The 24,422-nt window shown below is 37.3% G+C and overlaps 1 protein-coding gene across 1 annotated transcript in view; it reads left to right on the forward strand.

Moving 5' to 3' along the window:
• The window catches only part of LOC126203316 (scavenger receptor class B member 1-like), a 390,661-nt gene extending 366,794 nt beyond the window's left edge, over nt 1-23,867 (forward strand). Inside the window, exons 8-10 of the mRNA XM_049937582.1 lie at nt 688-806; nt 19,947-20,072; nt 21,347-23,867. Of these exons, the coding sequence (XP_049793539.1) occupies nt 688-806; nt 19,947-20,072; nt 21,347-21,574 (473 nt within the window). The 3' untranslated portion in view covers nt 21,575-23,867. The remainder of the gene's footprint in view (nt 1-687; nt 807-19,946; nt 20,073-21,346) is intronic.
• Nucleotides 23,868-24,422: the final 555 nt, after the last annotated feature.

Here is a 24,422-nt window from a genome sequence, read left to right on the forward strand (position 1 = left end):
GCGCGCTCCGTTACAGGATCATTTAGTAATCGCGAAAGCGTTACGGAGATGATAGATAAACTCCCGTGGAAGACTCTGCAGGAGAGACGCTCAGTAGCTCGGTACGGGCTTTTGTTGAAGTTTCGAGAACATACCTTCACCGAAGAGTCAAGTAGTATATTGCTCCCTCCTACGTATATCTCGCGAAGAGACCATGAGGATAAAATCAGAAAGATTAGACCCCACACAGAAGCACACCGACAATCCTTCTTTCCACAAACGATACGAGACTGGAATAGAAGGGAGAACCGATAGAGGTACTCAGGGTACCCTCCACCATACACCGTCAGGTGGCTTGCGGAGTATGGATGTAGATGTAGACCTTCATTATACGTACATTTTCTACGGAGAATATGCAAGGGACGAATTTTTGTAACAGAAATTTTTGTACTGTTTCATCTCAGTGCTGGAATTTTCGTTCACCCTGTGTATGTAGTTTTAAGATTTCTTTGTAGCGAGTGAGAATTGATAAACTCAGCCTCTGCTTCCTGCAGAGAAAGTTATTCGTTCTCAACAAATGCGCTTCGATTTCATATGCAGTAATTATGTGTTTCTACAATTGTAGTTATCAAGTTACCTTATTAGTACAGTTCACTTATTGTAGTTGATAACAAGGAATAATAATGAAATTTCTGTCTTCATTTTTAGATTTCCCAATAGCAGCTTCGCATCCACACTTTTACAGTGCCGAAACTAAATTACTAGACGCTATAGAAGGCCTTACACCAAATAAGGAACTGCATGGCTCCTTCGCAGTTGTGGAACCAGTAAGTAAACATTTGCAATATAATGAGAGTCTATCACTTCTCAGAGGGAGAGAAGAATCTAGCAGCATGTCTCTGAAATGCTTTCCATGTCTTCCTTTCCTCCTATATCGATCGAAATAATGTGGAAGTCACGTGAGCTGAGCAGATGTCTTTCAAGTACTGTTCTATAAACGATATGCTACATTATAGATATATATTCTGCATAAAAGACGTACATGTTGATCATTTCGTGATTCTGTATTTAGAAAGCAACATGCATACAGTATTTTTAAATATCATTATATTTGCCGTTGGCTGTAGAAATTGTTCATTTCATTATTGCAATTTCGGCCTTTGGCTCATTTTCAGCTGGTACTGCAAAAGATATTCCTTAAGCGCATGTCAGACAAGCTGAAGCAAAATCTTTTGCAGTACACTTGACAATCGCCCAAAGGCCGAAATTGCAGTAGGTTAAAGCAAAATCTTTTGCAGTACGACTTGAAAAGGCTCAAAGGCCGAATATGATGTCCATTAGAAAACTCTGCTTGACTCTGAACCATGACAATTTAAACATACAGTACACTACATAACAAAAAAAGTGAAGCACTCGGAGAGGGAGAAGAAAACGAAATGAAAGTTCAAGGGTTGAGAGCCTATGTAAAGTTATTTCAGGGATTACAAAATGGAGTCAAATTTTCAAAGAGCAGTACGATCCTTCTTATCTACGTGACGTAGGACCCACTCTGGCCTGGATCCATGCACGGATTGGAAAGGGTGACAAAAGTGTTGTATCTTCTTCCGAGGCAACATGGCTCACAGCTGTTGTAAATAGTGCTTGACATGCTGACTAATGGCACTGGAGTCACAGTTGACGTCCAGACTGGCGTCACACATTTTGTATCACGGACTGGCGACAGGGGTACCCTAGTGTCACGCAGACAGTTACGTGTCCAAGTTCTCTAGTTGTAATTCATAAGGACGAAACATGACACGAAATTTATATTTCATATTTGTGTGATGCGTCTGTTTTCTTTTCTTCTGTCCAACAACATTGGATTTTTTCTTTTAGTATACACTATATGATCAAAAGTATCCGGACACCCCCAAAAATATACGTTTTTCATATTAGGTCCATTGTGCTGCCACCTACTGCCAGGTACTCCGTATCAGCGACCTCAGTAGTCATTAGACATCGTGAGAGAGCAGAATAGGGTGCTCTGCGGAACTCACAGATTTCGAACGTGGTCAGGTAATTGGTGTCACTTGTGTCATACGTCTGTACGCGAGATTTCTACACTCTCAAACATCCCGATGTGATAGTGAAGTGGAAAAATAAAGGGACACGTACAGCACAAAAACGTACAGACCGACCTCGTTTGTTGACTGACAGAGACCACCGACAGTTGAAGTGTGTAATAGGCAGACATCTATCCAGACCATCACACAGGAATTGCAAACTGCATCAGGATTCACTGCAGGTACTATGACAGTTAGGCAGGATGTGAGAAAACTTGAACTTCATGGTCGAACGGCTGCTCATAAGCCACACCTCACACCGCTAAATGCCAAACGACGCTCGCTTCGTGTAAGGAGCGTAAACACTGAACGATTGAACAGTGGTAAAAAGTTGCGTGGACTGACGAATCACGGTACACAATGTGGCGATCTGATGGTATTCTTATGACGAATGCCCGGAGAACGTCAACTGCCAGCGAGTGTAGTGCCAACTGTAAAATTCGGAGACCGTGATGTTATGGTGTGGTCGTATTTTTCATGGAGGGGATTTGCACCCCTTATTGTTTTGCGTTACACTATCACAGCACAGGCCTACATTGATATTTTAAGCACCTTCTTGTTTCTGTTGAAGAGCAATTCGGGGATGGCGATTTCATCTTTTAACACAACCGAGCACCTATTCATAATGCACAGCCTGAGGTGGAGTGCTTAGACAACAATTACATCCCTGTAATCCGCTGGCCTGCACAGAGTCCTGACATGAGTCCTATAGAACACATTTGGGAGGATTTGGAACGCGGACTTCGTGCCAGGCCTCACCGACCGACATCAATACCTCTCCTAAGTGCAGCACTCCGTGGGGAACGGTCTGTCATTCCCCTAAGAAACCTTCCAGAACCTCACTGAACGTATACCTGCTAGAGTGGAAGCTGTTATCACTGCTAAGAGTTGGCCATCTCCATACTGAATTCCAGCATTGCGGATGGAAGGCGTCTAGATCTTGTAAGTCATTTTCAGCCAGGTGTCCGGATACTTTTGAGCACATTGTGTATAATGTGTAGACCTTTGATTCTTTTTATAAATACCGAGATATTATTGACTTTGAACTGCAGTCACACAAAGTAACTTTTCTTTTTGGCCAGAACTTCTCATGTTTAACTTGTTATACTTTGGCTTAATGTCAGCAATGTAGTCAATATCATTCATTTATTTCGAACTTCCTATTACATTCTACTATATGTTTTGTCATGGATGAATGGTCAGTGACAAGCTACAGTTCGACATTATCCCATGACTTTTCCTGATGTATGTTTTCATTCTTCCAGCACACCTTTAAAGCCAAAATTGCATAACAGTTTAAAACTGTGTTGAATGCATTTTTTTACCCTACAACAGAGCTCCTTTACTCATCCGCAAGAGTAATTCACCGTTCAACATGTAGCCCCTCCTTTTGTCAGTACTCTCCTTAGTGAGCTAGGAAAGTCATGCCAAACGCAAAATTTTTATATTATAAAAGTCAAGATGTTGAACTTAACATTTGTTTGAAGGCTTCAGTGCTTTCGCTCCAAACTTTTAAATCTGGTGCTGATGTGAATGATTTTAATAATTAGTCGCAGTCTTGACATAATAAGTTATAGAGTACCATAACATTTTTCTAATTGGTTTTACAACATATCCATAATAATAATGCTCATGATATGAAGGAAAAACTTACTATACAATCACTATGGAGTCTCAGAAATTACTAACTAGAATATCTTCATAATAAAGAGAAACATTGAGTCAGTGTTACGCATTGACACATCTTAAGAAAAGCTAGACTTTCCTGGAACTGGAATAATAACTATATATAACGGAAATAGTTTTTGAAACACCAAGACACAGAGATTTGTGTTTCTGTAGGAAGTGTTGAGTAACATGAAAAAGGGCTCTGAACCCTACACGCAGTACAGATGAAATGTTGAGAAGCATGAATAATTTTAACGTCTGTAAGAACCAAATTGGAAGGCACAATGGAAAATAAAGAAGAAGTGGATACTATTAAAAAAGAGCTACTACAGCTGTTATTATTTCTTTTATTCATTCACAAGTTTATAAATAATCTTAATAGATAAAGCAATCTGTGTTGATAGTTTGAAAGAAATTGTATACTGTGAGGTCTAGACACAGCATCAATTTAAAAAGGTGACTGTGCATGAAACCAATGCTGATACCTATGCTCTTTACTCCATGAAACTTCAACTGATTGATGAAGCAAATAATAAGGATGTATGATGGAACTAAAATGTCATTGTTGCGTTTCAGGATAGAGTAAAATTTGTCTACACACTTTTAGAGAAACTAAAATAGTGAAAGTGATCTAAGGAATGCTTTCAATAACTACAAACAATATTTATATGACTTTTAGGGTTTTTAGAAACCTGAAATTTATATTTTGTAGAAAAATGATTTGTTAGAATTAGGTTATATATACAGTAGTAATTAATTAATTAATAAAGAATGAAGGATGATCAGACAAGCACACACATGCCACATTTATCAACATAGAGAACCTTCCAGAAAAGTTAAAACTGTGTACAAATCCTCCAGACAACCCAGGGTCTCAGTCGATTCCTATATTGTCTAAATGGCTGACATCGTGCCCATCTTCTCTATCGTCAAATTATAACTTACATTACATGAATTACATACTGTCTTTTTTTTAAAAAGAAAGCAGTCATGATGACAGATATGTGCAAGAATCCCCGTTCAAAAATTAGACAACAGTAATACATCTTCTACAAAGATGGAAACAGTTTACACTTAATACAACATGACAGTGTTATAGAATGTTCATGGCTGTCAATTAACTCATCTTTACAGCGATATTTGTGAAAATGGTAGTGGATTACTGATAGCTGCTTGTTTCATACTGGACTGTATTAAATCGGTTGTGTTTCTAATAGCTTAAGGCTACGGAAAAATTTTGACTTTTTCAGTTCCGTTATCTTGTTAACAACACTATCTGAGTTTTTGTATTATGAATGAATATTTCCATGTATTTTACGAAATTTGTGTTTTTGAGTTTCTGATTGTGAGCAAAATTTAAACGTTAACTTCGATTTTCAAAAGGTGACAAGTGCTTGTAATTTATGGTGCTACTGCTCATTGGTTGCTTTTCGCTGGTTTGAGGCGCACTATATGTTCTTTAAGTCGAGTTCTGAATTTCTTGCCTTTCTGCCCCGTGTAATGTTGGTTATACTAACTGCACGTAATTTTCCAAGTGGCAGACACATTATGCTCTGCATGTGGTGGTTTTATACTGTGAATAAGCACACTAATTAGGTTGTTAGTGATACTCTAGCCGATTTTTATACCTGTGTTTTTGAATAACATATCTAATACACCTGTCATTAGATCAAGATATGGCATTTGTACATGTTTAACTACTGGGGTGCAGTCAGTTTTAAGTATAATTTTTTCTTGCTTGCTCAGTTTGTTTTCTACATGTTATGAAACTATATTAATAACTGAAGGATCATTTCCATTGTTTACAGTGATACTTTTCATAGTTTTAATTTCTTGTTGGAGTTGTGCATGTTAAAGCGGCCATATGTGGCATTTAGCTATATGCAGCTTTGTTGTGAAAAGTGGGCTGCGTACAAGACTTTGATATAGTGGTATCTGTACTAGTAACTTTTCTGTGAACATTGAAAGATTCTTGCGCTGTTTTGATATTTTGATGCCAGGAAAAGTTATGGTGTGATTCTCTTCAGGCTCAAGGGTAAAACAGATATTTTCATGCATGCTATTTTATTTATTAAAGATAGTTTGTACTCCATCAAATATGCCAACAATTGTACTGTGGTTGCCATCCATATACCTCTTATAGAATTTAATTTATTTGTAATGCTATCTTTCAGTGCCATACTTATTTTCTATATGACATAATTGTTTCAGCTATCAGGCCCTTGGTCAACTTTATAAATTTTGTTGTTGAAAGAGATGTAGTAGTGCCAGAGTACTAAATTAATTATGTCTGTTACTCTATTATTTCTGGCCTGCTCATTGTCTTGCTTTTAGTGGTATGCTTTCTTATTGTTTCAACACTCCTGCAGTGGCGAAGCGTGGTTCTGTTGTAGAGCAGGTTGAGAATTGCGAATTTCGAAAAAAGGAAAGAAACCCTAAAACAAAAGCTTCTTTAATAAACATCCTGCATAAGTAACTTATTTACATATTTGTGCTAAGAATGAAACTGCTACACAAATTGATGTTAATAAATACATAAAAATATTAAACAGCTACACATGTAACACATAGTAACTCACCATTAAATTTTTTTATAAATCAGTTCTGTTCTCCTGTCCTTTTCCTGGAAGTAAACCTCGATAATACGAGATATGAATTCCTCCCTTTTCGCTAAAGATTTCTCTGTAGCCAATATCGCCAAGTTTGACAGTCTGGCATTTGTCTTTGTGTTGCGAAAGTAAATTTTAACGCATTCTAATGTACTCCTGTGTCTTTCACGAGAATCTATGGTTGCTAGAATTGTAAGAGCAAACCAATTTTCACGCATTCTGAGAACACATTTTTTAATCCATTGTTTATAGAATTTCAGAAGGTCGTGAGGCTGTAGACGTTTATCGTCAGTGATGCAAATAAACGCGAACTGCCCTTTGGGTTTTTCACTTTCAAAGAAAGGATGTGTTTTAAGTAGTTTTTGAACTTCATGTATCGGGAAATTGTCTTGCTTACTATATTCTGAGAACTTGTGTTCATTTACTAGTTCTATAAAATCTGTTTCACTACAGTACTGGAATCTAGTTTTTATTTTTTCTACTACTGCGTCAATTATTTCGAATGCTAGACACCTCAGTTCCTGAATACTTGTTTCTGCTCCGTTAAAATTAATTTCAGTTATACCTGCTGATTTGTAAGGCTCGTAGCTTCCAATGTGCATTTCAGAATAATTTCCACACTTCCTAATCTTTCAACAGTGTTAATACAGTTTTAAGTTTCGAGCTTACAGTCTTATATCTGCAATTATACTTTGCAAGATGTGAGACAAGATACTTGTATGCTGGATAATCGAACTGCACAGCTGCAGTAGAAAAAGAAAAGTTTGGTCATCCAGTATACTATTTAGCCCAACTGCTTGATGAAGAGAATTATCTCACCGTTAACTGTTTATCACATTAGTAAATGCTGCTCTCAGGTCTGTATAGTGAAGACCAATGATTTGTACAGCGCGTGAATGAAAATTCCACCATTTTTCACAAGAACGTGTAACCTCTCCCTCACTTATCGACCTTAATGACAGTGAAAAATTAAACCTCGTGTACGTAATGGAAATTTGGGAAAAGCAATCGTCACTGAAGTTAATCTGTTGGCAAAGAGGGGAGGAAGGGTTGCATCTAAATGAAAGGAAAAATGCAAATGAAATTGGTGGAAATTAATTTTGAAAAAGGGTAAAGTTAATAAAGAAAGTAAATGTGCTCTCGTTACGTTAACAATTAACTGGCGTTAATTAGATATTTGTGATTCGGAAAAAACGACGGTCGCCAGTCCTATGGACAATTACTATAATAACTGAAAAAGAAAGGTTAATGCACATATAATTAGCACTAAAAGCGTGGCAACTAAAGGTTGACACGTGTTGCGTGGAAACTGAATGTCTGTCAGAAGTAATAAATTTCGCTAGACTCTGACGTAATTTAGCAAAAGAATTAATAAAACCGGAAAATAGAAAGTTCATTTAGTGACTGAAATTAGTAGTGAACTTTGTTTCTGTAGCAATACGAAATTAAATAAAATAAGATTAGTCTTGGGCTACCTCAACAATCATCTCAAAAGCAAATTGAATCTACACGATTTAGAAATAAGAGATTTGACTTTGAACTTGGATTAAATGATTTTGAACAATTAACAATAGTAAAATTTATGTACCAAGCTGAGCTGCAGTCACATGTAAGCTGAAATATCGCAACAAAACTCGCACGCTTAATTTGTGCTTGTGCAATCTAAATATAGTTCTGTTTGGTTATTGTAGCCAGATATGAATACTTTAACTGAACTTTGTAATTAAAGCAGTGAAATTAAATGATATTACTTTAATGCTGGCGTTTGAGTTTCAACGACACTTAGGTTCATTTCGGAAAAAGAAGTTACCCTGCTTGGTAATGCAATTGGGACAATCAGCAACAAAGGTTCATGCTAGGTTACTGTAATCTAGTGATGCAAATGGAACAGTTTGAAAAGTTGAGGTCTGCCATACAGTTCTAAAACTTAACGTGCTTCCAGTCTTCCTTGTTGGTTGATTGAAGGTTTGAAGTCGTCGCTCGAGGAGGTGGCGACAATCACTTATTGTCGGCTGTCTTTATTGCAGAAGCTGGATGTTGGCGCGAATTCTTCTCGACACGTTCACCAGGCGAAACGGGCTTTTGATGTGTGCGAGCTAATGTTTCCCATCCGCGACACAGTGCCAGAAACTATCGTAGCAAGCCGAGCGCAATTACATGCTGCCAAACCCCGAAAGCGCGGCAACTCGCGGGAGCGTCACTCAACGCACCTGCTCCACCGCCCTACGCCAGCCACACTCCCTCCTGTCCGCGCTACAAGTGGCAGAGTTAACACTACCCAAGATCCTAAACACTTTGGTTCTCCACACGACCTATCGATGTAATCGTTCGATAGCATAGTTTTCCCTAGGCAAGACCAAGCGCAAAAATACAAATAATATTTACAAAACAAACCAATTATACATCGACATAAAAGCATATAACTGTAAAACAATTGCAACATATAAAGACACAGAAATGTCATTTCTTCAGGTAACAAAATAAGGAAAAAATTTACAGTACAATAGATGAAAGTAGGAGAATATGCATTTCCGGCGTTATAAACGATTTAGTTTAAAGCCGCTTTCCATCAGAAGTTCGCTTCTTTTACTGGAACGGATACAAATTCCATGAAACCTAATACATTTGCCACAAAAATTTTTTCTTGCGTAATTTTTTACAAGCAGAGTGGACGACTAGGTTTCACCGATGTGAGTAGCAGTGGATAAAGAGATCCCGAGGATATGTTTGTTTCACAATAGAATGGATACCGTAATGTTTCCCTGCCATTGCACTGCTGCTGTCTTTTGTGATACTAATATGTTTTTGTCAATATTCCAACTGCTTAGCACCTGCAGCAAAACAGTGGCTGTGGCTTGTGCATCCCGGTGTTTGGATCCGTCATAAAATCCTACGAATCTCTCATACATTTAATCTGATTTGTAATTTGAGACCTCTGTTGTTTCGTCGGTCTGTACTGATACAAGAGGACTGCTTTTGACATCACTTGAAATTTGTTGTTTAACAACATCCATAATACAAGTTATTAACTCATTCTGTGTGACAAAGAAAGTGCTTTTTAAATACTCCATCAGATACTGAATGACCATTCCTGTATGGTTCTTCCTCTTCTTCCAAGAAATCCCAAGTTGTAAATAATTTCATTTATTTACGTATACCTCAACTTTGTCATGATTTCGAAGAACTAACTTGTCGTGCTAAAAGGCAAACAGCCGCAATAAGTCTCATCGTTATACTTCTGTTTTGATAAAGCTTCCCATTATGTTTCAAAACTTCCAGGAGTGTTCCATCTGAAACAACGTTCTGAGTACTTACTGTACCTACATGATTCTGTTGAATAGCTTCTATTATATGTGAACTGAAAATTCAAATTCTAAAGGAAATGTTAAAGACACTCTTCACCTACCCCCCCACTTATGCCATACAAAACCGTCATTACCTATTCCAAATAGTACACTGCAAAAACAAAAAAAGTTTGTTTCTTACAACGCTACCACTTAAAGACGGTTTTGCAATGTGACATTGTGTTTGGAAACGTTTAACACATTTGCGTAAGATTTTTTAATAGACAGACTTGGCGTAGGCTTTCGTTCTTTTTACACGATTTCATCTTCCAAAGAAAGACGAGGGAAGAGTGCGGGGTTTTCAATTATAGAATTCAGTGGACCTTGTGATGAAATGAACGCAATTTTTGGTAGTCAGCAATATTATGCATTACAAGATACTAATTTAAATATTAGACACCTTATAGTTTTCATTTCGGAAACACAATGACAAGACAAATATACGATGACACCTCACACATCACAGAGCACAACGAAATATACTTCACTTATCAGTTAATCACTACCAATGCTTACTGCATTGTAACAACAGAATTCATGTTCCAGCTTTCACCACAAGCACATCTAGTACTGTTGATATGAAAACCTACAGATACGCTGCAGAACTATCACAGTTTGAAATAAGAAAGGCTACTAAATTTCAATCTGAGGATCAATAAAAATATATAGATTATCTTCCATCACCTTGCAGCAACATCCAATGATGCATTCACATTTATATTCTATGGATTATGACTGTCTTTTTGTTCTTTCTTATTTAAATAATCACTTAAATTAAGAGTTAATGGTCTCTCATTCTGACCGGTTTTCTGCTAACGTACTGGACGTCACGAAATGGCACTATCTGTTGGGGAACTGCTCAATTACTTGTCATTCCACTTAGGCATGTATTCACCTACTGGCGAGAAGCAGAATAAAATCAAACACCAGCTTCTGAAACATGTATCCACGCTGTAGAAACCTCATTCCGTCACGTGACAGAAATGGGCTTACTGCACATGTTGCTAACAAGAATGGAATTCGGATGTGCTATTGGTTGCGAACGTAGAGGACTAATGCAGTTTACTGGTGGGTGCACATCCGAAATGCAAACGTTAAATATTTGAAAACATTTACGAGGATACGTAACCAGATTAGATTAAATTAAATTAAAATTTGGACGAATTAATCTGGAATTTTTTGGCTAGGTTCAGTCTCAGAATCTTAATGGACGCTTCACCACTGTACTGCTGTGGAATTTTGCAATGTGTAGGGATAAAAACTTACCTTGAGATGCTATAGTCAGCTCATTCATACTATTATATGTCTAGTTCTCTTTGTGGAATAAGATTATTAAGTATGTGTTTTTCAACTAGCAAGCCACGTAAACCTCTCATTAATTTGTGAGTTAGGGTATTAATTGTGTTGACAATAGATTTGATCATTATGATGATCTTATGAATTTTTGGATGTAGTCTGAGCGTAGAGGCTGTGGGATTCATTCAGTAAGGTCACATACATCGTTATTAGTGGAGAGGAAGTTTCTTCTGCTGAGTCACTTGTTTATTTCAGCTTAAAATGTGGTATGTGGTTGTTTGCAAAGAATTTAGTTGTTTCCAGTATATAATTATTTTTCAGAATAATTACCACTGTGGAGCCTTTATCAGCTTTGGCAGCCAAGGCCTCCTGATTCTACAGATTGTTACTGATGGATTTAAGTGCATTTATCTCAATATTATTTGCATTTGTTGCTTTAATGTTATGTGTCTTTGTATTCTTTCACTGTCCTTGTGACCTAGCACTCTTTGTCCTGAGTTATTAAGTTTTGCAAGTAATGTAGATATATTAGTAAGCATATGGTATATTTTGTATTGTTGTGATTGTTATTTGGATTTGCGCTAGTCTTCGTGCCCTGATTTAACAGTGCTGTTTCAGTCTGATTTAATGAGATGTCTGCTGCATTTAGAACTAGTAATAAAAATTTATCGATGTTACTGTTCTTATCTATGTATTTATTCGTAGGCAGCTTGCTTCCCATTCATTAATTATCAAGCTTCCTTTGCTGATTGCTGTCTTGAGTCATATTCCTCCATGCTTCCTAAGTAGAAAGCTGATTCGCAAAATAGAACCGCCAGTCACATATTAGTTATACCATTTACTAAATTGCATGCAGCCAATGCGACAAATAAGCCTGACAGTCTTTCAGAACTTGATGTAAGAAACATACAGACTGCTACATACTGAAGAAATGTAATAAATAAGCAGTAGCAGCATAATTACAGACACTGTCCACAGTTCGAAAATCGAAGGCACTTTTGAAATTTTGTGCAAAACCAGAATGTAAGAGAATGGATACCATGGCTGAAAACGTAAATATTCTTGCATAATACAGAAAAATTAGGATAATGTCCTTAATAAGATATCCGAATTAAAAAAACTCAAAATTTTTCAGCTCTTACAGAATAGACTTAGGACCCGCCAGTGTGCAACAAATGCTGCCAGTTACCAACTGCCAGTTTCAGATACATCACTGTTATGAAGAGATTGTCATAAATGTAGTACAAGACTGCCACATTGTATTAAGTGTATACTGTTTAAATCCATGTAGAAATAAACTGATAGCAGAAAAATATGAATAATTATTTCATATAGTCATGAGTGCTAAGCTTAACCAGTGTGGGCATCATTTACTGCTTTTTATTGCTAGATGATACTGTTAATCTTGCTCCAAGTTCTCTACATATTCATTTAACTTGTGTACCCCAGCAGGCTTGTTTTGTTGCGCTTTTGCTGTGATAGTTATTTACTCTTCCATTGTTTCTAAATTTTCACCTTTAAGTTATTTCTTTTATCTTAGATGTTTCTAAAATTTTTGTATTACTGAGGAGGCTTTGATAAAAGTTGTTAGCATTCTTTTTATTATTTTTGTCTAATATTTAGAAAGGGAATTCTTGTACATAACCATTATCGCCCTTGTTTTCTGAAAAAAATTTATTAATTCGTCCACTGTATGGTGTAAATTTGATAATAGGGGAGATGTGCAATGATATCAGTCACTCAGATAGTACTTTTTGCTGGAAGACATTAGAACTCTGGTTCGACTAGAGGTATTGCACAGAATTTTAATATTTATGGAAGGTTCTCTGTGATGACTAATGCGACTTTTGTGGGTGATTACCTGTTAAAAATATTTTTATTCTGTCTGCTAATTCACTAATTACTGCTGCACCTAAAATTCAAATCTCACAAATTATTTTGCTTAAAAATAAAAGGTTCAGAGAGAGTACATATATTGAGAAGCTCCAGTTTCATCATTACATTATTTTTTATTGCCTTCTCTTCCCAGTCATAGTTTCCATGTCTGATAAAATCATTTTCAGATGAACAATAAGGAAAATTTAAAAATATCTTTAAATACCAGATCTATTAAGATATTGAGAAAGTACTTTGTTATTCAACAGTGTGTGCCCTGTGTGGGGGAAAGGAATGTGTGAAAGGAAGATGGTGGTCTTCAGTGGCTATCTTAATACGGATTTTGATTTTCTAGAAGTGACTGATAGCATATCTTACTGTTATAAGTGATGTGGGGATTCCTTTCTGTAAAAAAATCATGGGCATTTGACCTAGTAATTTTTTACAGTAATAGAAGAAATTGTAACACTTTTGCTTTCTGGATGCAATTTAATCATCCGCACCACTAAAAAGCCAAAAGGGTACCATCGATATCGATTGTGCTTCTCGAATGTCTAATACCAAACTGGATTCTTTTCTAGAAAATTGAAAACTTACTGCAAGTATCGATTGTAGTTATCGAACGCATTCTTTATACCATACTGAAAATTTAATTTCTCAGAACGTAATTAGACGACTTTCACTCCATATTATAATGTAACACTGAAAATTTATATCAGCTATCTATCATTACTATATGCTTCACAACATCTCTGTGGCTCCATCGAGTGAAGACCGCAAGAAATAGCAACTGTTGCATGTGGAGTCACACTTTTACGTACCGAACATTCTGATTACATTAAGCAACACAATCAAGAGAAAGAATTAAATGTAGTGGGGGTTATGCCTTAATTAATCCTATAGCCATAAAATGTTCATTAATTCAAGATACCTTCTGTATCATGTGAAAAACTCGAAACGAAAGTAGTACTGACATCTGATGTTTACATTCTTCTGACCTTGAAATAAGTGTTAATGAGACTGATCAGTCAGTCAAACTCGTAAATGATGCAAAATGAAGCAATGTGTAGCTCCCTTGTTAAACAATTTTTCTCTAATTTGCAAACATCATTCCTTTACCGACAATAGATGAAAGGAAACAGTAACAACAGTAGCAGCTAATTTTATAATAAGAACTATTTTTTCTCGATTATTCATATTTACCACCTCATTTGATTTTTATAAGCAATAACAACTATTTATCTTTCTCAGTGTTTTATCTCTAATACTCACAGATTATTCAATACTTTTTCGATGTTATCAAGAACTTCCTGCTAAAATACTAATCCAATGAGTCTGTCTTAGTATTTCACATGTTTTATTTTCATAACATATATTTATTATTCCATTCCCAGAAAAGTCTAATATTCCTTAAGAAATGTCATTACCTAATATAGGTTTCTATCTTTCTCCATATTTTGGAAATATTCTCGTTAATAAGTTCATAGTTATTGTATACTAAGTTGTTTATGGGCAGTAAGCTACTGGAGCAATAATCAAAAGTTTCAAACATTTCCTCTGCTCTGCTCAAATGTTACAGTAATAATTTTGTCCCATAAATCCCCTCAATAAAATTAACTTGGTCATCTTTATATACTGTTCCATGAAATACTTCTTTTTGTCTTCAACATTTCATTCTATATCTCAAGGTGGTGTTGTTGTTGTCGTCGTCATCGTCTCCAGTCCAGAGACTGGTCTGATGGAAGAATCCATGCTGCTCTATACTAGGGAAGCCTCTTCATCTCCTAATACCTGCTGTAATTTAAATCGATTATAACACGCTTCCTGTATTCATTTCTTTCTACAATTTTTACCCCCCACACACCCCTCCATTTCTTAACTGATGATGGTCCCTTGATGTCTCAGAATGTGTCTGATCAACTGATCTCTTGATTAAGTCACATTGTGTCGCGAACTTCTTTTCTCTCTAATTCTATTCAGGACCGCCTCATTAGTTTCATTATCTACCCAGCTAGTCTTCTGTATTCCTCTATAGCATAAAATTTCTAAATCTTTTCTTGTCTGGGCTGTTTATCATCCAATAACAATTAATCATCCAGTAACTACAGTAAATATTTCCTAACACTTACATCTAATTCTACGTTAACAAATGGCTCTTCTTTAGAAATGCTTTTCATACCATTGTCAATCTCCATTTCATACCCCCACTATTTTGATCATCATCATTTATTTAACTGTCCAAATAGCAAACCCATCTACTGCTTTTGATGTCTAATTTCCTAGCAATTTCCCCCAAGCATCGCCTGACTGAATTCGACTACATTCCATTACCCTTCTTTACTTTTTTTTATTTTCCTCTTATATCCCTCTGTTAAGACATTGCTGTTTCTATCCAGCTGCTCTTCCAAGTCATTTGCTGTCTGTGTCAGTATTACAGTGTTTTTCTCAAATCTCCAAGTGTTTATTTCTTATCCATGAACTTAATTCCTTCTCCATATTTTCCTTTAGTTTTCTTCACTAACCGTTCAATATACAGGTCGAATAACATTGGGCTTAGATTATAACCCTGCCTCATTCCCTTCTCACTCACTGCTACCACTGCACACCTTTTGAATCTATCTGTAGAATTTGTAAAGAACCTTTCACTCCCTGCATTTTATCACTGCTCCCTTCTGAATTTTAATGAGTGTATTTCAGTCAACACTCTGGAAAACTTACCACAAGTGCCATTGATGTAGGTTTGCATCTGGTTAACCAATATTCAAATAGAAGTTGTAGGGAGAGTATTCCCTCATATTTTCCTGCATTTCTCCAGAATGTAAACTAATCTTCTCCTAGGTCCACTTCTAACAGTTTTTCCACTATTTTGCAAAGTTTATATTAGTATTTTGACATAATTTTCAATTGGCTTAGTTTTATGAATTGTATAAAGTCTATCATCTTGATGTTGAAGCTGTGTAGTTTGTGTTTGCTTTAACAATAACATATGTTTTTGAGTGGCAACCCCCATTAGCGAAACACGATTTTCTTTTTGACCCAGACAAGTTTCACTGCAGTGGCAGCATCGTGAGTGGTAGGGACAGAGCATCGAGTGACATTATACTGAGTGCACTATCCGAAAATTACCTCGAGCAATTAAACAGAGAACCGACTCGTGGAGATAACATCTTGGACCTACTGATAACAAACAGACCCGAACTTTTCGACTCTGTATGTGCAGAACAGGGAATCAGTGATCATAAGGCCGTTGCAGCATCCCTGAATATGGAAGTTAATAGGAATATAAAAAAAAAGGGAGGAAGGTTTATCTGTTTAGCAAGAGTAATAGAAGGCAGATTTCAGACTACCTAACAGATCAAAACGAAAATTTCTGTTCCGACACTGACAATGTTGAGTGTTTATGGAAAAAGTTCAAGGCAATCGTAAAATGTGTTTTAGACAGGTACGTGCCGAGTAAAACTGTGAGGGACGGGAAAAACCCACCGTGGTACAACAACAAAGTTAGGAAACTACTGCGAAAGCAAAGAGAGCTTCACTCCAAGTTTAAACGCAGCCAAAACCTCTCAGACAAACAGAATCTAAACGATATCAAAGTTAGCGTAAGGAGGGCTATGCGTGAAGCGTTCAGTGAATTCGAAAGTAAAATTCTATGTACCGACTTGACAGAAAATCCTAGGAAGTTCTGGTCTTACGTTAAATCAGTAAGTGGCTCGAAACAACATATCCAGACACTCCGGGATGATGATGGCATTGAAACAGAGGATGACACGCGTAAAGCTGAAATACTAAACACCTTTTTCCAAAGCTGTTTCATAGAGGAAGACCGCACTGCAGTTCCTTCTCTAAATCCTCGCACAAACGAAAAAATGGCTGACATCGAAATAAGTGTCCAAGGAATAGAAAAGCAACTGGAATCACTCAACAGAGGAAAGTCCACTGGACCTGACGGGATACCAATTCGATTCTACACAGAGTACGTGAAAGAACTTGCCCCACTTCTAACAGCCGTGTACCGCAAGTCTCTGGAGGAACGGAGGGTTCCAAATGATTGGAAAAGAGCACAGGTAGTCCCAGTCTTCAAGAAGGGTCGTCGAGCAGATGCGCAAAACTATAGACCTATATCTCTGACGTCGATCTGTTGTAGAATTTTAGAACATGTTTTTTGCTCGAGTATCATGTCGTTTTTGGAAACCCAGAATCTACTATGTAGGAATCAACATGGATTCCGGAAACAGCGATCGTGTGAGACCCAACTCGCTTTCTTTGTTCATGAGACCCAGAAAATATTAGATACAGGCTCCCAGGTAGATGCTATTTTCTTCCGGAAAGCGTTCGATACAGTTCCGCACTGTCGCCTGATAAACAAAGTAAGAGCCTACGGAATATCAGACCAGCTGTGTGGCTGGATTGAAGAGTTTTTAGCAAACAGAACACAGCATGTTGTTATCAATGGAGAGACGTCTACAGACGTTAAAGTAACCTCTGGCGTGATACAGGGGAGTGTTATGGGACCATTGCTTTTCACAATATATATATCTAGTAGATAGTGTCGGAAGTTCCATGCGGCTTTTCGCGGATGATGCTGTAGTATACAGAGAAGTTGCAGCATTAGAAAATTGTAGCGAAATGCAGGAAGATCTGCAGCGGATAGGCACTTGGAGCAGGGAGTGGCAACTGTCCCTTAACATAGACAAATGTAATGTATTGCGAATACATAGAAAGAAGGATCCTTTATTGTATGATTATATGATAGCGGAACAAACACTGGTAGCAGTTACTTCTGTAAAATATCTCGGAGTATGCGTGCGGAACGATTTGAAGTGGAATGATCATATAAAATTAATTGTTGGTAAGGCGGGTACCAGGTTGAGATTCATTGGGAGAGTGCTTAGAAAATGTAGTCCATCAACAAAGGAGGTGACTTACAAAACACTCGCTCGACCTATACTCGAGTATTGCTCATCAGTGTGGGATCCGTACCAGATCGGGTTGACGGAGGAGATAGAGAAGATCCAAAGAAGAGCGGCGCGTTTCGTCACAGGGTTATTTGGTAACCGTGATAGCGTTACGGAGATGTTTAATAAACTCAAGTGGCAGACACTGCAAGAGAGGCGCTCTGCATCGCTGTGTAGCTTGCTCGCCAGGTTTCGAGACGGTGCGTTTCTGGATGAGGTATCGAATATATTGCTTCCCCCTACTTATACCTCCCGAGGAGATCACGAATGTAAGTCCAAAGTAGAGAGATTCGAGCGCGCACGGAGGCTTTCAGACAGTCGTTCTTCCCGCGAACCATACGCGACTGGAACAGGAAAGGGAGGTAATGACAGTGGCACGTAAAGTGCCCTCCGCCACACACCGTTGGGTGGCTTGCGGAGTATAAATGTAGATGTAGCTGTAGTGGGTTTTTTATTATTATGACTGTTAAACATAAAGAGTATTCTTTACTGTTTAAATATAAATATTAGTTTCTAAATAGTAATTACAGGTGTTTGAAGAGCACATAAAATTGTGTATTCATACCTTCTTACCACATGGTGTAGTTTTTCTGCTGTATTACGTTTTTACAGTGACTGTTATCCTTTACAGTTTGTCACCTGCAACTATATCCAACTTAATGTAGGCACAACATTAAGCAAAAATTACGCTTTCTAAACTGTTATGGCTATGGCTGAAATTAATAATTCATGCGCGCGTGTGTGTGTGTGTGTTTCACTTTGAGTTTCTTTTTTCGACTGATAAAACAACTGATAATTGATCAGTTATCGACTGTGGTTGAAAATTATTAAATTACTATAATCGCTATTAAAAATAAGGGTTGGTGGTAGAAGGATGAAAATTTAGGATTGTGTGTATTTTGTAATTTCACGTCATCAAAAAATAATAATAAAAAGTTCTTTCCAAAAAATAAGAAAATTTTTTTGGGACGCACCACCCTTATCACTTAGGGGCATGAAAAATAGATTAAAACAGACTCTCAGACCTACCGAATATACATGCAAAATTTCATCAGAATCGATCGAGCCGTTTCGGAGGATTATGACAAGTACCACTGTGACAAGAGAATTTTGTATATAAGGATAATAATGATAAATCCTCAAACCTACTCTCTCCCTCCCCCCCCCCCCCTCTCTCTCTCCCACCCCCTCTTTCTTCTCACACACGCACACTTACACACACACACACACACACACACACACACACGCACACACACACCACACCTCTCTGAGTAATTCAAAATAACCGCCTGTGACATCTTCAACTGTTCCACTCTCTGCCCTCTCGTTTTCACACCTTCTACTGTTCCACTGTCTGCCGTATTGTTATTACACCTGGTAAACAGTGACAGTAACAGTAACAGGGACAAGTCTATACATCTAATTTGACAATGAAGCAGATGGCGAAATGACGAAAAAAGGATCCGTAAGTGAATCAATGTAAATAGATAAACACACACACAACTTTTAACATGAATTATTAATTTCAGGCATAGCCACAACAGTTTAGAAATCGTAATTTTAGCGTAAATGTTGTGCCTACATTAAGTTGTATATAGTTGCAGGTGACAAACTGTAAAGAAAAACAATCACTGTAAAAACGTAATACAGCAGGAAAATCACACCATTTGGTAAGGAGGTGTGAATATACAATTTTATATGCTCTCCAAAAACTTGTAATTACGATTTAGAAACTAATATTTATATGTATTTAAACGGTAAAGAACATTCCTTATGTTTAACAGCCATAATAATAAAAAAAACACTGGTGCACTGCAATTGCAGTGAAAAATATCTGGGACAAAAACAAAATTGTATTTTGCTAAAAGCGGACCCCACTAAAAACGTATGTTAAGTCTGTTTACTCTGTTGAAAGATAACATGTATCAGTTCATAACAAAATAACTAAAAATACTTCCAAAACAGAAGGGATCACTCCAAATGTCTTCTTTGCGAACTATGATATTTCTTATGCTGTAAACAATATATATATATATATATATTTCATGCATTATTCATGGTGAGAAGTTGTGTTGTAAGATGTGAAAATGTTTCTGCATTCTTTATATTTTGTTGCAGATTACCGGAATACCTATGGAAAGTTGTGCAAGAAGTCAGTCAAATTTAATTGTAAGACGACTATCTGGGATGCCTAAGCTGCAAAGGTTCAGCGACCTCGCGGTTCCAATGTTCTGGGCAGAATATGTAAGTATAATGCCTCCATAAAATTTGAATTGATATGTCATCTGATGTAAGTGCTTAATACAAAATGAGGATAATTACTCTTTGTAATTGTCAAACATTTAAAACAGGAACTGGATCACAATTGGAAACCACTGAATATTAGTACTTTCTTCAGTGGTTAAGCAATAGCGTTCGTATTTCCAGCAGCCCAGACATAATTGAATTATAGGAGCCATGAGGAACAATTTCAAATTTGTTATTTTGCTGTCATTGTGGTTTCCATTCCAAAGAATTGTTTGGTGTACGTCTCTACACGTGTCTATCTCATGCTAGTCTCTTCATCTCCAGATACTTTCTGGAACATAAATCCTTTTGAATTAGCCAGTTTTAGTCAATGCTAAGTCTCCTACAATTGTTACCCATCATACATCCCTCCATTACCAAATTAATATTCCTTCATACCTTAGCCTACACCACATTTTACTCAAATCCTGCCCTTTCTCCCCAGTTAGATTCGGTAAGCCCTCATTAGTAATTAGATCTACTGATGTATTACAGTCCTTGACAAAACGTTAAATGTGAAAGGGTAGGAACACATTTTATGAGACGTATTGCGGAGACGATGATTGTTTCAGCCTAGCAGTGTGTTACCTGTCATAAAGCAGCAATTGTTGGGCAATGGTTTGTGGACAGTAACATTCCCGAAATGGACTGGCCCATTCAGATTCCAGACCTGAACCTTGTGGAACACCTTTGGAACGAGCTAAAACGTTCGGAATCACTCCAGGTCCTAGCGTCCACCATCACTACCTTCATTGGTTTTGACTCTTGACGAAGAATGGTCTGCTCTACCTGCATAGACATTCATACACCTCACAGACGTTTCCCCAGCAAGGTTCAAGCAGTCACAAGTGGAAAGGAAGGAGTCAATCCATAGCAATGACCATGAATTGCTGTCTGTATATTTCTGATAAAATAGTGTAAAGTGACGCCAAATAATCAAATATTTCAATACAGTGCAGTAGTGGCCGACATACTGTTGAAGAATACATTACAGTAATAAGAAAGTTGGCTGTCTCAAGATGGACGCGATAGCTTGAAAGCCCCAATTTCCTTACAGTAAAACCCTTTAAGCCTATTTGTCGCAAGTTGCATTCTTCATTGACAACCGTTAATTGATGCGAAGTTCAGCTAGATTCACATTGGATAAAATAACAATCATTCTTACTGGTGTTACTGCTTTCTAAACTTTTGTTGTATTTATAGCCTAAATTTTGAGAACCCGTTTGTTTCAGCACCAGGTGAGCCTGCCGGGGTACATCTACTACCTGATGTATTTCACTGTGAACATCCTCCCTGAGTTGCAGCTGTGGATGAGCTTCTTCATGACGACACTAGGCGGCTCTGCCTTCATTCTAGGGGTGACTGCCGTCATCTTCAACAGGCGGCGTACGACACATAAACCTAAGTGCGCATACAGTTCGCTGGATCTAATGCCATCAACGTCTTCGTCCGAGTGTTGAGTGGACTCTGTTACTTACTGTGATAAAGGCTCTAGGTGACACTTTAGGACCTCAGGATCCACAGTGTCAACGAATATGCCAAAAACGTGTGCTCAAAGTATTTCCAAGAAACAGTGCACCTAGAATTTGATTCAGTGACAGATTATCTGAAGCCGTCCAGCTGGATCGTTTTGTTAGTGAGCAGCTACAACTGACGGCAAATCACCACTGACAGACAATATCTTGTGAAAATACAAGCGCGTGTGGACGTGAATGGTACTTCTGTAATGCTCTGTACTGAATATTAGTTTCAAACATTAGTACAGTAGCATTTACAAACTTATGCTTGTGTACGAGTACATGATGTCACGGGGATGGGAGAATTGACAATGGCCGAGGAGCACCCGCCAATCTCTGGTGGGTTGTTAAGCCCTTAACGTGAGATTCTAAGAAGAATTTTATCAACGTATGCTTAAATCGATGTTTCATACTTGAAAACTGTCAGGTAGCTTCCACGTCCCTATATGATCTCACTTCCTTCACATGTGACGGTCACATTGGATAAAAGAGCGCGTAATGTGTATGTAACTAGTAAGACAACATTTTTTGCCGATTGTCACAATAGGAACTAACATCGTTAGCTATGAACGTCTAGACTGAAGGACTTTCACGTGCAGAAGGCAGCAAATATAGTCTGTTGATCTGCGTACTTTGCGGGTGTCGGTATGGCGTACCACAACTATCGTTTACTGCACATTTACTATTTACGACAGAATTTACTTGTTTGGTTAGTGACCGATTAGAATCGTTTTAGGTATATAATACATTGCATCTAATGAATTACAAGCATATTACCTGCGCGCAAATATTTCGGCCTGCACCAATTTACTTTGAAACAGAGAACATACTTCCAGTCTCTTTACTCAACTGCCGCGGAAGTTCTTTGTCATCTAAGAGCAACACACGCAATACTCAGTGGTCAAGACTTATCAAACAATAATCGACAACCACTTCTTAAAAAGTCACTTCACCTTTGGCAGACATATTGGTCATCTTCATAGTACCTTTGTTTTTCTTACCGACTACATGTATTCCACAGAATATTTATGTTTAACAGTCGTTCCAGTACCTCTCCATTCAACACAGATTTCCACTTATAAAGTTCAGAAAGAATATATTTTGTATATACTTATTGCAATACATTATCATCCTGCTCTGTTTCGCAGTAGTAGATATCACACGGAATTTTGTGACGTGGAAATTAATACACTGTGAGTTAGTGATTGCTGAGTGTCCTGTGTTGACATTATTTCAGTAGTAGTGTAAGTATCACCCGACTTAAAATGCTTATAACACAGTTTTTATGCTGTAGATTTTTTATTTGTGCCCTTTCCAACAACTTACTTTCATCGTTGCCAGCATTCCGCACTGAGAAAGAGACAGACCTATTCTTTTTAATTTTTGCGCCAATGAATCTGAACGAAGTGCACTTGTTGCAGTAATATTATTACTGGTAACGGATGACGCACGAAAATATGACGTGAAGTTTTCGTCCAGTAGCAGTTCCCACTGCGTCCTGTAAGTGCCACCATTTATGGATTCACGTTTGTGTTAAATTAGCCCTGTCAGTTTTCCTTAGTGTTATTTCCTGCTTTTGGCACACGTTCTCTCTTCTGTTCTTATAGATGCGGCCTTTCTGTACCCAACCATCGCTCCAGTGCTTCTTACATATTTTGCTTACTAATGCTTTCATTTTCTTTTTAAGTCTCTGAATCTTGTTGTTCTTTATGAAAGAATCAGTGCACTGTCAGTCTCCTGGTATTCCTACTAGTCCTCCAATCAATTTCTGAACTGTGTTGATGGTACAGGAAATAAGAAAATGTTCCAATTAAAACGTGATCCGTTCGTTTTTCCTCACATAACTTTAAACAGTCTGCAATGCCTTCATCTTTTCAAATACATAAGTCCAGTCTACCTCGATACCACAATAGCAACATATCGTCACGTGGTCCTCATCTCTTGTATTATATCTGATGGCAAGTTTCTGTGTAGTCAGGCCTTGCTTCTCTAAGTTCCTATATGTTGTGCGTGAATATTTGTGTGAAAGTAAATAGTATCTTTGGACAACAGAAAAGTGATTATTCTGATTTGGAAACTGTGAGAACCCATTTCCTCTCAGGTTACTCGAATATCTACTTTGTCAATTGTACTCTAAAATAATTATGTATTTGAATAAAAGTGAATTATACTTTCAGAGGAATTTATACACTTCATGTAAGACAAGTGAAAGACATTAATAAAAGTTTTTATGATATTTTTATATCTTATTCCTGTCTTCGTAAAGGTGACGATAAATAATTTCTAAGAGATGTACATTTTGATTTTCCTACACCTGTAATCTGGAGTTTTCGTTCAGTAGCAGTTATGTAATTAAAAAAAAAAAAAGAAACATGGAAAGGAACGCTCAAAATCTTAGTTTTATTATAACATATCCAAATTTTGGCTAGTGACTAGCCATTACAAATACTAAGAATGCAACAAGTACATAGTAAAAGCGTAGTATACAAAAATTACAACTCATGAAGTAGCCTACATAGCTTGTGAACTAAATTATGTACCAGTATTTCGGAACTGTTAAGCATGGTCTAGTACTTGTACACCTGTTGTTGAGGTTCTTGCCACAGTTGATTAATGTCTTTGTGTACTGAAAGTATACTTTGCAGATACCACATCAGTTACCTGTGTGACGCCCTCTGCCGATACATAACTTTCATAATAAAGCAATTACGGTCTCTAATAAAATTTAAATGTTGCGTAGGAATACAATAAAATAAAATAAAATAGAGGTAAGATTATTGACGTTGCTGTA

Source organism: Schistocerca nitens, chromosome 9 (assembly GCF_023898315.1).
Source record: "Schistocerca nitens isolate TAMUIC-IGC-003100 chromosome 9, iqSchNite1.1, whole genome shotgun sequence".
NCBI lineage: Eukaryota > Metazoa > Arthropoda > Insecta > Orthoptera > Acrididae > Schistocerca > Schistocerca nitens.